The 16,927-nt window shown below is 36.5% G+C and overlaps 1 protein-coding gene across 9 annotated transcripts in view; it reads left to right on the forward strand.

Moving 5' to 3' along the window:
* Positions 1-16,927, forward strand: part of FNIP1 (folliculin interacting protein 1) — a 183,661-nt gene that overhangs the window by 93,057 nt on the left and 73,677 nt on the right. For 6 of the 9 annotated variants that reach the window (XM_072731819.1, XM_072731820.1, XM_072731817.1 and 3 more), the window contains one exon: positions 7,106-7,232. The exons of the other annotated variants lie outside the window; for them this stretch is intronic. In XM_072731819.1, the coding sequence (XP_072587920.1) occupies positions 7,106-7,232 (127 nt within the window). The remainder of the gene's footprint in view (positions 1-7,105; positions 7,233-16,927) is intronic. 9 annotated transcript variants of the gene reach the window in all.

Raw genomic sequence — 16,927 nt, forward strand, 5'->3', positions numbered from 1 at the left:
CCTGCGCCTTTTGATGGGGTCATTAAGTCCACTCACGTTCAGAATTAACTATTGAAAGATATGAATTTAGTGTCATCGTAATTCCTACTCAGTCCCTGTTTTTGTGGATTATTTTTTTGGACTTCCTCTTCCTTTACAGAGACCCCCTTAATATTTCTTGCAAAGCTGGTTTGGTGGTCACATATTCTTTCAGTTTCTGCCTATCTTGGAAGCTCTTTATCTCTCCTTCTATCTGAATGAGAGCCTTGCTGGATAGAATATTCTTGGCTGCATGTTCTTCTCATTTCGGACCCTGAATATATCCTGCCAACCCTTTCTGGCCTGCCAGGTCTCTGTGGAGAGGTCTGCTGTTAATCTAATATTTCTCCCCATATAAGTTAGGGATCTCTTGTCTCTTGCTGCTTTAAGGATTTTCTCTGTATCTTTGGAATTTGCAAGTTTCATTATTAAATGTCCAGGTGTTGAATGGTTTTTATTGATTTTAGGGGGGGACCTCTGTATCTCCTGGATCTCAGTATCTGTTTCCCTCCCCAAATTAGGGAAGTTCTCAGCTGTGATTTGTTCAGCTATGCTTTCTGGTCCTCTGTCCTCTCGGCACCCTCTGGAACCCCAATTAAATGTAGATTTTTCCTTCTGAGACTGTCATTTATTTCCCTTAACCTTTCCTCATGGTCTTTTAATTGTTTTTCTCTTTTTTCCTCAGCTTCTTTCCTTGCCATCAACTTGTCTTCTATGTTACTCATTCTTTCTTCTTCCTCATTAACCCTCATCATTAGGACCTCTGGTTTGGATTGCATCTCATTTAATTGATTTTTAATTTCAGCCTGATTAGATCAAAATTCTGTAGTCATGAAGTCTCTTGAATCCTTTATGTGTTTTTCCAGAGCCACCAGTAGCTTTATAATTGTGCTTCTGAATTGGCTTTCTGACATCGAATTGTAATCCAAATTCTGTAACTCTGTGGGAGAGAGTACTGTTTCTGATTATTTGTTTTGTGGTGAGTTCTTTCTAGTCATTTTTCTCAGTGCAGAGTGGCTAAAGACGAGTTGTACTGGAAAAAGGAAAGAAAAAGAAAGAACAAGGAGGGGTATTCTCTGTTTCTATATACTGTAAATCCCTTGACTTCCCCTGGAGCTTTCCAGTGCTGCTGGGTCAAGAACTTGCTCTTTTCCCCGTCCTTCCAGCTGGTCTTCTGGGGCAGGGGCTTGCTGTGCTGATTCTCAGGTGTGTGTACCTGGGGGAGTTGCCCCGCCCCTGCCAGGTGCACGGCTCAGTGGAAGCTGTTTTCCCCGTGAGGCCCCTGTTCCATGGCATCCCTGCTCCATCCCAGGCACAGGGTGACACCAGGAGAAACAACCACACTGGCAGCGACCAGCCTTCCAGCTCTAGAGTCAGCTCCTGCAGTAACTACTGCAGCTCCCCGTCTGCACTGGCCTGGATGCTCCGGGGGTGGAGGGCACTTACCTGCACAGCTTGGGGGCGCCGGTGGTGGCAGGAGCGTCCTCACTGTCCTGTGCCCTTCCCGCCTCCGCCTGTCCTGGGGAGAGTGCACGATCCTGGGCTGTGTCCCTGGCACCCTGGGCTCCGGGGCCTGAGCTGCTGGAATTGCGCTCCCGGGGCCGTGGCTCCCGAAGCGGCAGGGTGCAGCCCCCTCCGCCCGGAGCCCCCGCCTGACCGACCGGCTTCTCCCCACTGAGCGCGCTCCAGCCCTTTACCGAGCTCGGCCCGCGGTGTGTGGGGTGCTCTCCCCCGGGCGCACGTCCTCTGGTAGTGACCCTGGGAAGCTGGAGGCTCCACTGCCCCTCCTGTGGTTCTGCCCGGGTTACCTGCTGAGCGCCTTTCCCTCCAGGAGGAATCCAGTGCGGGAGTTTTTAAAGTTTCTGCTTCTCCAGGACTGGTTTTCCTGTCCTGGGGGCCTGCTTCTCCTGGGCTCCTCCTCCACTTGATTCTTTTTTATTGTTTTCCACCTCCCTACCTTGTTTGAAGTGCAAACTCTTCTCTCTGTAGCGTTCCAGCTGTTCTCTCTTTAAATCTCAGGTCAGATTCGTAGGTTTTCAGGATTGTTTGAAAGTTATCTAGGGAAGTTGGTGGGGACAGGTGACTTGGGGACCCTACTCCTCTGCCATCTTGACCCATCCCCTGTCTTTATATTTTTTTTTGTCATTTTTTAAAATTTATTCATCAGTTGATGGACATGCCTTTTTAGCTTTTTAAGTAAAGTTTACTTGTTTCATATTGTGGACTGTGATAATTCATTTTATATTCTCATGAAACAATTTGTCTAGTTCCTGTAGTGTTAACCTTTATTTGGGGTCATATAGTTTTACTTATTTAATGTACTCAGATCTAGGAATTCAAAGATGAGTACGCTTTGCCTACAGGGAGCTTTCTTTATAGGGGAAGAAACTGGCATGTAAACAGATAAAGTACAGTGTGAAAAATACTATTAGATTTAGAATGTAAAGTAAGTCTAATCTCAGAAGTGAGCAACTAACTCCTGGCAGAATTAAAGGCTTCCACGGAGGTGAGATTTAAACTAGATCTTTAAGAATGAATAGAGGAGTTTTGCCATGGTGTTTGGGGCTATTTTGGTAGAAGTATTAGCTTGTACAAAGGTGTAGAACTGTGAAATTGTCTACTATATCTTTACATCTTTGAGAAGATCACTGTGTTGATATTATAGGTAGTGTGACATAAGCTGGAAAGGTAGATTAGGGCTGAATTGTGAATATTTCTACTTTGATGCAAAAGGATTTAGCTGTTACTCTTTGTGTCTTGGTGATCACAGGGTGTTGGATGAATGAGATGACAGCCGCTACTTGCTCAAGGTCTGTTGAAATACATCACATCCAGCAGATCCTATATTTTCAGTTTTTTTTTCTTTTTTGGAAAATTTTGTGCAATCATCACTTACAGAAATGAATATACCTCACTCACACACCATCCCCTTACTACCATATCTCACACAGTTTATTGATTCCCTATTTTGCTTGCTTTATTTTATCAGCTATTTTTCTGGAATTATCATGTCTATTTATTTCTTACCTTTACTACTAGTGTTTCTTGCTTCAGAGGAGGTTTTTACTTATCTTGTCCTAATCAGTGCTTGGCACATAGTAGGTATTTATCTGTATTGAATAAATGAATAAAGAAACTATTCTGCTTCTAATCTCTTAAATCTTGTATTCTACTTTATGGTTATGATTTTATCTTTCTTATCTCCCTGCCTCCCCACTATAGCTCTTCACGTTATTTCAGCACTTTGACCTCACTGCCTCCATTGTCTTCTGATCTGCTAACTTCCCCCCTTCACTTTCTCACCTGAATAGCTTAGATACTGCTGTCATTCCAGCTGTATTTTTGTCAGTCTTTTTGCTTTATTTCTAAGACTCCCCTTTGCTTTTGTCCCATCTCCCTATCAAAATCTTACCTTGGAAGAAAGGGGAACCCTCTTGCACTGTTGGTGGGAATGCAAGATGGCACAGCCACTCTGGAAAACAGTGTGGAGGTTCCTTAAGAAGTAAAAAATAGAGCTACCCTATGACCCAGGAATTGCACTATTGGGTATTTGCCCCAAAGACACAGATGTAGTAAAACATCTGCACCCCAGTATTTACAGCAGCAATGTCCACAGTAGCCAAAGTGTGGAAGGAGCTACGATGTCCTTTGACAGATGAATGGATAAAGAAGATGTGGTATATATATATATTTACTCAGCCATCAGAAAGGACGAATACCCACCATTTGCTTTCATGTGGATGGAACTGGAGGACATTATGCTGAGTGAACTAAGTCAATCAGAGAAAGACAATCATGTGGTTTCACTCATAAGTGGAATATAAGAAATAGTGAAAGGGACTATATGGGAAAGGAAGGGAACTGAGAGGGGAAAAATTAGAGAGAAAGACAAACCATGAGACTTCTAACTCTGGGAAACAAAGGGTTGTAGAAGGTGAGAAGGTTGGGGGGCTGGAGTGACTGAGTGATGGGCACTAAGGAGGGCACTTGATGGGATGAGCACTGGGTGTTATATGTTGGCTCGTTGAATTTAAATAAATATTTAAAAGAAATAAAATATACGGGCAGCCCTGGTGGCTCAGCGGTTTGGCGCAGCCTACAGCCCAGGGTGTGATCCTGGAGTCCTGGGATCGAGTCCCACATCGGGCTCCCTACGTGGAGCCTGCTCCTCCCTCTGCCTGGGTCTCTGCCTCTCTCTCTCTCTCTCTCTCTCTGTGTATCTCTCATGAATAAATAAATAAAATCCTTTAAAAAAAAGAAATAAAATATACAAAAGGAAAAGAATAAAAAACAGCAAAAAGTAAAATCCTTACCTTGGTTCAGTCTGTTCCAAGTTCAAGAGTGGGAGTGTTCGCTAGAGCAAATAACCTGTGTAGTTGTGGCAGGTACATGTTTATAGTCTTTTAAACCTTTAGACTTCCAGCATTGCCCAGAAACCTTATGTTTCCTAGTCAGTGTATTTTTTCCCTTACCACTGTTCTTTTTTACTCTCTACTATTCCCCATTTTACAACCTTTCCTTCATTTCTCTTAATCTACTTTAAGGGCTTTTAGAATGAATTTTCTCAGTATTTTACCTTAATATCTACACCTCCTTCTGTATCCATGTCCATCTTTGCCTCATTTCTTTCCATCCTAGTGCAGGGATTGTCCTCTCTTTTCTTTGGAGACTTATCCTTTCACCTGTACTCTATAGCTATCCAAACTCCACTTCTTCAGAGGCTTTGCTTTGTCCTTCACCATCTCCCTTCTTCAAAATCTTTGTCATCAATATGTAAATATATTCAGATGTATCCTTTTTAATAAAATAGCTGTCACTCCATGATTCCTTTCTTTCCTTGACACTTACCTTAAATTCACTATTTTCTCTGTTCCCGTTCACTCTTCAATCCTCTGCAGTCTGACCCGTTGTATTTTTTTATTCCTTAGAAGTGTCCTTGCCATGGTCACCAATGATTTCTTTGTTTCTGAAAATAGTGGATGCTTCTTAGTGACTGCCATGGTATTTCTTTCTCCCTAAAGTGCTCGTCTTTCTGGTTTCTTTAAGACCTCTTTCCTAGTTTTCATTCTATGTTGATGTATTCTTTTATAGTTTCCTTCACATAATGGCAAACTGCAGTTCAGTAAATCAATTCCTAACACAGACATTTACTAAAAATTAGACGGGAGAAAACTAGAATGGTATTTACTGTCAAGAATTTGGGATGAAGGGGGCACCTGGGTGGCACAGTGGTTGAGCATCTGCCTTTGACTCAGGTTGCGATCTGGGGGTTCTGGGATCGAGTCCTACATCAGGCTCCCTGCAGGGAGCCTGCTTCTCCCTCTGCCTGTGTTCTGCCTCTCTCTCTGTATCTTTCATGAATAAATAAATAAAATAAAATAAAAGAATTTGGAATGAAGATGTTTTATGTTGCCAGTTATGGGGTGAGATGCACTGATGAAGTTAGGTTTAAGATTCTCTTAAGGAGATGAAGGAACCCAATCAAGAGTTGTTGTTTTTTGTTTTTTTTTTTCCAATCAAGAGTTGTAAGTGATGGATTGTGGGCAGCCCTAGTGGCCCAGCAGTTTAGCGCTGCCTTTGGCCCGGGGTGTGATCATGGAGACCTGGGATCGAATCCCACATCAGGCTCCCGACATGGAGCCTACTTCTCCCTCTGCCTGTGTCTCTGCCTCTCTCTCTCTCTGTGTGTGTGTGTCTGTCATGAATAAATAAATAAAATCTTTAAAAAAAAAAAATAAGTGATGGATTGTGAGGAATTGACCAGTCATCCTGGCATAACTAACCCAAACAGCTTCTGCTATGGCCGTTGTCCTATTTGTTAACACCTATCCAATCAGTTGTAGTCTGTTCAGCTCTCTAAGTTAGTATCTCCAGCCATAAGGTCATTGTTCTCTCTGTCTCTCTCTTCACTTATCTGACTCACTTCATTAATTTTTTAATTGTGACAATGCATATATAAAAGTACATAAAACAACTAAAGTGGCTTTTTTTTGTGCTCTAAAGTAAATATTGATTTAAGCATGGTCCAGTCTAAAAATAGAACACAATTAGTGCCCCCAGTCTATCTACTATATTCCCTCCTGATTATACCACTACCACCTCCAACCTTATCCCCAGAGATAACCACTCTCCAGACTTTTGAAGCCATCACTTCCTTTGTTTTCCTTAGAGTTTTAAAAACTAAATATGCATCTCTGCCTAAAACTTTACATGATTTAAACCTTTGTATAAATGGAAAAATACAGTAACTCTGTGTGCATGTATGTATTGTGTGTATGGGAGTATGACATTGTCTCATTTCTTTTGCTCAGGGTCAGTCTGTGTTTTGCCTATAGTTGAAGTTCATTCATTGTATTTGTTGTGTCTGAATATATGTATTTGTAAGTTTGAATATACCATAATATATTTATCCATTCTACTCTTAATGGACCATTTGCATTATTTCCATAACAGTACTTCTATGAAGATTCTTGTATAATGGAATGGAATGGAAATGCTGGTAAAACTTAAAATCAGTTATATTAGATTTTGTCTATTTATTATATATATTACAAAAATACTATTCTCTAAGGAAGTTGAGCCAGTTTTTACTCACACTAGCTTTATATGAGAATGTCTGTTGCTTTTGGTCATCACTTTTTTTTTTTTTTTACTTGTTTTCATTTTATAAGTACTTAGCTGCTATTAATCTGAAACTCTGTTTTTACATTTCCATGTAAAGAATAAAAATAAAACTTTAAACATACGGATTAACGTTATGCCATCTGGGTCCATGCCATGAAGCAATGTGTATTTTCATTATATTAAATATAGTCATGTATTTTTCTTAGGTTAACCATTTTTAAAGTCATATGGGATGACTATATTGTATACGCTTGCTGCAACTTTTATTTTTACTTTTCAATCTACAATGTCATTGCTGTATGAGTTTTTAGTCTTAAATGATGGTATTTAATAAAAAATACTTCTATATATAGTCTTTAGTAATTCTACAACTTAGGGTTTTATAATACAAGTTTTTTTTTTCCTAGCAATTTATGTGGAATATTTATTAGAGTAACTAATGGACCTTTATTTTTCTTTAAAGTTGGCCTTTGTCAGAGTTTGATCCAAGCCAAATTCGACTGATTGTATATCAAGACTGTGAAAGACGAGGGAGAAATGTCTTGTTTGACTCCAGTGTTAAGAGAAAAAGTGAGGACATATCAGTATCGGTGAGCATCATTATTGATTTGGTTGAAATTTAATGTCAAATATTTTAATTTGAGAAAGAATGAATAGATTTGAATTATAGCACTTTTGCTTGTCAGTACGAAACATCTTTATCATGTTTTTAATATTTAGAGCCTTGATTTTGAAAAATTTTAAAGGAAAAAACATTTGCTTTATATGTTATCATTCTAGCACCAGAGAGCATTTTGGTTTGATGTTTATTTACCTACATAATTGTATTATGAGATATGACTAGAGTTCTAGAGATCCTTATGGAGGATATAGTCCAAACCTCTCATTTTACAGTTGTGAGAAGTGTGACTAGAGAGATGAAATTATTTGTGTGAAAGGGGCAAAGCAAGTTAAATCTCTTTGTCCTCCTGCTTTACAGTGTAAAAAGAGCATCTATTTTGTTAACTTCCAGTGTTATATTTTGACTAGTTTAGCAATAGTGCATGGTCATTTGCTTGGTTGTCCAAGGAAATGTTAACCTTAAAATAAACATGCCAGTTATTTTACCAGCCAAAGATGGGTTTATCTGGGAATAAAAAAGAATTGCAATTGGGGACAAACAAGCTTGGCAAAACCATAAACTAGTCTGAGAAACAAAGGAGAGGCATGCTTTTTTAAGGAGAAAAAGAGTAAGTTGAGTAGGCTGTTAGGAACTAAAAATCCAAGGGTAAACTTGAAGTGTCGTGGCTTCTCATTGGTGGAGGGTGAGTATGAGGGTGGGTATGAAATGAGAGAGATGAAAAAAGTATCTGTTCTTCAGCTGGAGTGGTAGAGTGGTATCCACATGTCTGTGTAAGGTGAATCTGTTTCTTCCTGTTGGGTCTACAGTTAGTTATGAGTGTGGGGTATGAGAGCTACCCTTGCAGAATCTCCTGACTCCATTTTAGAGAGGATTCCCATTACTAACTTTCACAAAAACCTAAGTGATGGTCATTACCTTTGCTTCTGCTACTGTTATTATATTTTCTGGCATAAAAACTCATTCCTTTATCTCTAATCTGGAAACAGAAGCTTGGAATCATGTTTTCTTCCTTTCAGTAAATTAATAATTTTCAATAACATTTGGTGAACAATTGAAAACACAGTACTTTAGGAAAGCTTTTCCTGCCAATAGAATTGTCTGTTGAAGGAAACATATATTTATTTTTTGAGCTTGAAGAGTTTGTATTTGAGATTTTGTGTTCTTAAATAGTTTTGGTATATTGGGCATAATCTGTTGTTTTATTTCTAATTGCATCCTCAGCATCCACTACGGTGGTATATAATAGGTACTTGACTAATTTTTGAGTTAATTTGATTGCCAAGTTTTACAGTATCCCTTCTAATTACTAACACATTTCTCAGTTTTCTGGAGTTGGGGCTTTGTTTAGATTTCTTAACCATTTTTTGGATACTTTTTTCAATCTGGTTAGGAAGAAGCACTGCAGGATGTTCTTAAAGTGTTTATTTGTACAAATAACTAAGTATCTACAAGTACTAGGCCCTTGGAGATTTAACCATCTGTGTCCTTCTGTTGCCTACAATAAGATCCCCTTTATAAAGCAGTTAAATGTTGAACAAAAAAGTACACAAATAAATAATACCAAGTTACGATTAAAGGCTGTCAATGAAACACAAAATGCGGGACACTGGTGGCTCAGCGGTTGAGTGTCTGCCTTCAGCTCAGGGCATGGGGGGATTAAGTCTCACATCAGGCTCCCGTTGGGGAGCCTGCTTCTCCCTCCCTCATGTCTCTGCCTCTCTCTCTTTGTCTCTCATGAATAAATAAATAAAATCTTTAAAAAAATAATTCTGTGGTGAATTATATGAATGCTTTGCTTTTGTGTTAGAAATTAAAGTACTTTGCGTGCCTAATACTGTCCTATAATACCAAAATGAAACTATATTGGTCACTGTATAGCTTTTCAGAACATGTATGTACCAGCTCTATTATATTTAATGAAAAATAACTGTTTAACTATAAAACCTGTTAAGGGTAGCCCTGGTGGCTCAGTGGTTTAACGCCACCTTCAATCCAGGGCTTGATTCTGGAGACCTGGGATCGAGTCTCACATCTGGCTCCCTGCATGGAGCCTGCTTCTCCCTCTGCCTGTGTCTCTGCCTCTCTCTCTCTGTGTGTCTCTCATGAATAAATACATAAAATCTTTAAAAAAAATAAAATAAAACCTGATTAAAGTGAATACATTCAATGATTTTAATAAAATAACTTCCCTTGTTTGTAAAAATATATTTTTATTTTTTTACTTTTAGTCCTCAGAGCTTACTCATTTTATTGCTGAACTGTAAAAATTATTGAGATGTTTCTTTAAACATGGATGTAGCCAGATGTATTCTGTGTGATTTTATCACATGATACTATCCTTATCCTGGACACTGTTTTTGTTTTAATGATAATGTAATTCTATTTCATGGGTTCCTGGTGAAGTTATATGATCATTCACATACTTCAGCCTTCATATGTTACATACAAGTATAAATTTGAACATCAGTAAATTCAAATAACTTTGGAAAGGTGAATACAAAGTATAGTATGTGAGTTTTATACACTATGAAACATTGAACAAGTGCTAATAGTTGAATATTAATTATGATATCCAATTTGGAACATTGGATTTCAGGTAATTGGAACTGCATAAAAGTTAATATATGGAAATCAGTAAGCTCAATATATACTTAAAGCTTTCAATTAGACAATATGAAGAAAGCTAAGACTTTATTTAAAATAGCAATTTGAAAAAGTGCTTATATATAATGTTTAAAAGAACTATGTTTCCAGAACTTTAAAAGTCACCAAAAGTACATGAAATCTTTTTCTCCCCCCAAAGCACATAAAATCTTAATTGAGCAAAAGGAGAGTCAAAATATTTTCTTGGATAATACTGTCCTAAAGTTGTTCATTCTAAGTTGCTTTGTAGAATAATGCAATCCCAATAAAAAATGACAGTCTTATTATTTTGTTTTTGGTTTAAAAACAGTGTGTGGAAGTCGATAGCCGAACTTGAAGTTCAAATGGAAAAAAATGAGCAATCACTGGTTGGAAAACTGAAAGAGGACAATGAGGTCCTACCAGAGTTGCTAAAATACTGTAAAGTTTCAGTAATTAAAACTGTGTTATTGACACATAAATAGGTAAAAACGATTAACAGAGTAAAATAAGGAATCAGAAATAGATCCATGCACACACAGGAATTTAGTGTATGCTAAAGACATCATCTTAAATCAATAAAGATTAATAAAATGGTACTGAGACAACTATTTAAAGATAAATCTGGATTTATATATCAAGTATATTTGACATAATAATGTAGAAAGTAAAGCTACATTACCCAAGAAACATGAATGAGTTCCTATATATATTTGTGGAGAAGACATTTCTAGCTATGATTTAAAATCTAGGAGCCATAAAGTAAAAGACTTTTAAATTTGACAACCAAACCAAACAAAGAAACCCCTAATAAACTCTTGTGGTAAACAAAACAAAACAAAATAAAGAAACACCACCACCATAAAGTGTTCTTAGGAGTCAAGTTAGGAGAACCAGTTAGGAAATTGGGTGAAGGATGAGAACACTCACATTCAGAAGGCCATTACACATTTAATAGGATTCATGTTCTCATTCCTAATAAAGGGAATGAAAATTAAAACTACACTGAGATTTTATTCTTTCCTTTTAGATTGGAAAAAACTCAAATGTTTAATGATAATACTTTGCTTTTAAAGTGAGTGAAATGGTAGTCTCCATGGGGGTTAATCTGGCAGTGACTACCAAAATTATATATATTTTTGTGTTTTTTGTTTGTTCTATTTATATCTGATTGACTCCCTACTACACATAAAGGATTTAAATTGCCTTACAAAATCTCTAAAATACAAGAGTAAATTTTAAATAGGTGAGAAAAATAAGTTGAAGAGTCCTTACGATGAAGTTTATTAATTTTGGAGGTTTTTTCCTTTTTTTTTTTTTTAAGATTTGTTTTTTTATTTTAGAGAGAGAGAGAGCAAGAGAGTGCTGGTGGGGGGAAGTGCAGAGGGAGAGGAAGAGACGATCCCAAGCCACTCACCACTGAGTGGGGCTTGGTCTCACACTCTGAAAGATTACAACCTGAGCTGAAACCAAGAGTCAGATGCTTAACTGACTGAGCCACCCAGGCTCCCCTTATTGTTTTTATATTATCATCATAGCATCAGGTAATTTATGTTCATAGTACGTAAAACTCAGTGATTCAATCAGGATGAAGAAACAGTTCCTAAAATGGTAATTTCTTGTATGAAGATAAGGTATTGCACAATAGCAGCAACTTTTTTCCCCCAGCTTTATTGAAGTACAGTAGACATATATATAACATTGTGTAAAGTTAAGGTACACAATATAGTTATTTTATCTATGTATATATGGAAAAGGGATTACCACAATATAATTAGTGATCACATCTATCAAGTCACAAAGTCATAATTTTTCTGTGTGTTTTTGATGAGAATTTTTATTTTATTTATTTATTTTTAAAGATTTATATATTTGTTTTTAGAGAGAGAGAGAAATACTCAGAGAGCCAGGGGTGGGAAGAGGCAGAGGGAGAGGAAACGAATCTCTAGCAGACTGCCCACTGAGCAAGGAGCCGGATTCAGGGCTTGATCCCACAACTCTTAGGTCATGACTTGAGCCAAAATCAAGAGTCCAGTGCTTAGCCAGCTAAGCCACCCAGGCACCCCTATTATGAGAACATTTAAAATCTACTCTCTTGGCAACTTTGATGCTGTTAACTGTAGTCACCATGCTGTGCATTACATCCTCTGAACTTATTCATCCTATAGATGGAGGTTTGTACAGAGTTCCAGCTTGGAATCTATGCATACTGTGGTAAGAATAATAATACCTACCTCAAAGGATTATTTTGCAGGAAAATAAGGCAGTGTGTGTAAGACCCCAAACAGCATCAGGCAAATTGTAGGTTCTTAGGCAATATCATTGCCTTTCTTATTTAGTGCTGTTCACAGAAGAATAGAGCTAACTAAAATTCACATCATGAGAATGAACAGAATTTTAGACTTGGAAGAAATCCTACTGATGGTTCCATCCAGTGAATCTTGTATGTGTAACATTGGCCTGGGGCACTTGTTAAAAATATGATTTTGGGTCCTCATCCCCAGAGAGTCTTTCAGTATAGTTAACATATGGTGTCGTATTAGTTTCAAGTGTACAAAATAGTTATTCAGCAATTCTCTACATTACTCAGTCCTCATCATGATAAATATATTTTTAATCCCCTCCATTTATTTCACCCATTCCCCTGACCTCCCTTCTGGTGATAGTGTGCTCTATAGTTTAGAGTCTGCTTTTTGATTTGTCTGTTCTTTTTTTTCTTTACTCATTTGTTTTTTCTTAAGTTCCACATATGAGTGAAATCATATGGTATTTGTCTCTGACTTATTTCACTTAGCATTATACTCTGTAGCTCCAGTGTTGCAAGATTTCGTTCTTTTTTATGGCTCAGTAATATTGCATTAGGTGTGTGTGTGTGTGTGTGTGTGTGTGTATTCTCCTCACATCTTCTTTACCAATTCACCTATCAGTTTTCCATTGGACACTGGGCTGCTTCCATAATTTAGCTATTATAAATAATGCTGCAGTAAACACAGGGGTACATACATTTTTTTGAGTTACTATTTTGTATTTTTTGATTAAAAAATGGTCGTGGTGGAGTTACTGGATCATATGATAATTCTATTTTTAATTTTTTGGGGAACCTCCATACTCTTTTCCACCATGGATGTACTAGTTGACATTCCCATCAACAGTGCACAAGGTTCCATCTTTGCCAACAGTTGTTTCTTGTGTTTTTGATTTTAGCCATTTCGACATGTGTGAAAGATATCTCAATATGCTTTTAATTTGCATTTCCCTGATGATTAGCAACGTGGAACATCTTTTCATGTCTTTTAGCCATCTGTATCTCTTCTCTGGAGAACTGTCTTTTCATGTATTCTGCTGATTTTTAACTGAATTATTTGGGCTTTTTTTGTGTGTGTGTTGAGCTGTATATGTTCTTTGTATATTTTGAATACTAGCCCTTTGTCAGATGCATCATTGGCAAGTATCTTCTCCCATTCAGTAGGCTGGTTTTATATTTTAATTGTTTCCTTTGTTTTGCAGATTTTTAGTTTGATATAATCACAGTAGTTTATTTTTGCTTTTTTTTATCCCTTTGCCTTAGGAGACGTATCTAGGAAAATGTTGCTACGGCTCATGTCAGAGATTACTGCCTAAACTCTCTTCTAGGATTTTTATGATTTCAAGTCTTATATTGGTATCTTTAATCCATTTTGAGTTTATTTTTGTGTATTGTATAAGAAAGTGGTCTAGTTTTATTCTTTTGCCTATAGCTGTCCAATTTTCCCAACACTATTTGTTGAAGAGACTTTTTCCCATTGTTTATTTTTGCATCCTTTGTTGAAGATTAAACAACTGTATCATTGTGAGCTTATTTCTGGCCTCTCTATTCTGTTCCATTGATCTATGTGTCTGTTTTTGTGCCAGTACCATACTGTTTTGAATATTAAAGTTTTGGAGTGAATGTTAAAATCTGAGATTGTGATACCTTCAGTTTTGTGTTTCTTTTTCAAGATTGCTTTGGAAATTTGGGGTCTTTGGGGTTCCATACAAATTTTAGAATTGTTTGTTCTAGTTCTGTGAAAAATACTGTTGATATTTTGATAGGGATTGTGTTAAATCTGTAGATTGCTTTGGGTAGTATGGATCTTTTAACAATATTTGTTCTTGCAATCCGTGAGCACAGAATATCTTTCCATTTGTTTGTGTCCTCTTCGATATCTTTAATCATTGTGTCATAGTTTTCACAGGTCTTTTACCTCCTTGGTGAAGTTTATTCTTAGGTATTTTATCCTTTTTGGTGTAATTGTAAATGGGATTGTTTCTTTTGGTTGCTTTATTATTAGTGTATAGAGATACAGTGAATTTCTGTATATTGATTTTGTGTCTTACAGCTTTACTGAATTCGATTATCAGTGCTACTAGTTTTTTTTTTTTTGCGGAGTCTTTAGTGTTTTCTATATATATAGCATCATGTCACCTGCAGTTACTGAAAGTTTTATTTCTTCCTTACCAGTTTGGATGCCGTTCATTTCTTTTTGTTGTCTGCTGTGGCTAGGACTTCCAGTGTGTTGAATAATAGTGGTGAGAGTGGACATCCTTGTCTTGTTCCTGATCTTAGGGAAAAAGCTCTCAGTTTTTTACCATTGAGCGTGCTGTTAGTTGTGGATTTTTCATATATAGCTTTTATTATGTTGGGCTATGTTTCCTTTAAATCTACCTCGTTGAGGGTTTTTATCATTAATCTATGTTGTACTTTGTCAAATGCTTTTTCTGCATCTCTTGAAATCATCATAGGGTTTTTATCCTTTCTCTTGCTAATGTGATATGTCGTGTTGGTTGATTTGTGAATATTAAACCACCTTTGCAACCCAGTTGATTGTGGTGAATAACCTTTTTACTGTATTGTTGAATTTGGTTTGCTAGTATTTAATTGAGAATTTCTGTGTCTATGTTCATCAGGAATGTTGGCCAGTATTTTCTCCTTTTTAGTGGTGTCTTTATGTAGCTTTGGTATCAGGGTAATGCTGGCTTCATAGAATGAATCTGGAAACTTTCCTTCCTCTTATTTTTTGTAATAGTTTAAGAATAGATATTAACTCTTCTATAAATATTTGGTGGAATTCTCCTTTGAAGTCATCTGGCCCTGGACTTTTGTTTATTTGGAGATTTTTGAATACTGATTCAATTTTGTTGCTTGTATTGGTCTGTTCAAATTTTCTATTTCTTTCAGATTCAGTTTTGGGAGATTATATGTACCTATGGATTTTTCCATTTCTTCTAAGGTGTCTAGTTTTTGTTGGTATGTAATTTTTCATAATCTCTTATAATTGTTTATATTTCTGTCATGTTGGTCATTTCTCCTTTTTTATTTATGGTTTTTTTTTGAGTTCTCTCTCTCTCTTTGATGAGTTTGGCCAAGGGTTATCAATTTTTTTATTTTTTTCAAATAAGCAGCTCATGGTTTCATTGACGTGTTCTGTTGTTTTTTCAATTTCTATTTCATTTATTCTCTGATCTTTTTTATTTCCTTTCTTTTACTGGTTTTGGGTTTCTTCTAGCTCTTTTTAGATATGAGGTTGGATTGTTTATTTGAGATTTTTCTACTTGTGATAGGCCCATATTCTTATAAACTTCCTTCCTTCTTAGAACCTCTTCTGCTGCATCCCAAAGGTTTAGACCATTGTGTTTTCATTTTCATTTGTCTCCATTTATTTTTCATTTTCTCTTTGATTTTTCAGTTGACCCATTCATTGTTTAATAACATGTTATTTAACCTCCATGTATTTGTGTTCTTTCCAGATTTTTTTGTCGTTGATTTCTAGTTTCATAGTGTTGTGATCTGAAAAGATGCATGGTAATGTCTTTCGTCTTTTTGAATTTGTTGATACTTGTTTTGTCACCTAATGTACAATCTCTTTTGGAGAATGTTCCATGTACAGTTGAAAAGAATGTGTATTCTACTGTTTTAAGATGGAATATTCTAAATATATCTGTTACATTTCTCTGGTCCATTGTGTCATTCAAAGCCACTGTTTCCATGCTGATTTTCTGTCTGGTTGATCTGTCCATTGATGTAAGTGGGGCATTAAAGTCCCCTACTCTTATTGTATTACTGTGTTACTTTCCTTATATGCCTGTTATTAGCTGCTGTATGTATTTGGATGCTCCCGTATTGGGTGCGTACATATTTATAATTATCATATCTTTTTGTTAGATTCTCTTTTTTATTATATAGTGTCCTTCTTTGTCTCTTGTTACACTGTTTGCTTTAACATCTATTTTGTCTGATATTAAGTATTGCTATACCAGGGGATACTGGGATGGGAAATGCTTTTCCATCCATCACTTTCACTTTGCATGTCTTTAGGTCTGAAATGAGTCTCTTGTAAGCAATATATAGGTGGATCTTGCTTTTTTATCCATTCTGTCACCCATTGTTCTTTGATAGGAGTGTTAGTCCATTTGCATTCAAAGTAATTATGAATATGTACATATTGCCATTTTCTTGTTTTATGGTTGTTTTGTAGTTTTTATCTGTTCCTTTCTTTTGCTCTTTCTCTCATGGTTTGCTGGCTTTCTTTAGTGATATATTTGGATTCCTTTTTAAAAATTTTTACGTATCTTTTACTGGTATTTGATTTATGGTTGCCATTAGGTTTTATAGCATGTGCAGTATTCAGTCCGTATTCAGTTGATGATAGCTTAAGTTTGAACCCATTCTTTACTTTTCTCCCATTGCATTTTTAGATATAAGGCATCATAGTTTATAGCTTTTTATTTTGTGAATCCCCTGACTGATTTTTATAGATATTTATATTGCTTTTGTGCTTCCTACTTTTCTTACTCCTACTTATGGTCTTTTCTTTACACTCAGGAGGTCTCATATAACATTTGATATAGGGCTGTTTTAATGGTGATGAATTCCTTTAACTTTTATTTGTCTGGGAAACACTTTTATCTCTCCTTCTATTTAGAACGATTGCCTTGGTGGATAGAGTATTCTTGGTTGTAGATTGTTTCTTTCAGCACTTTGAATATATCATGCCATTTCCTCCTGACCTTCAGTTTCTGCTG

The sequence above is a fragment of the Vulpes vulpes genome, chromosome 12, assembly GCF_048418805.1.
Source record: "Vulpes vulpes isolate BD-2025 chromosome 12, VulVul3, whole genome shotgun sequence".
Classification (NCBI taxonomy): Eukaryota; Metazoa; Chordata; class Mammalia; order Carnivora; family Canidae; genus Vulpes; species Vulpes vulpes.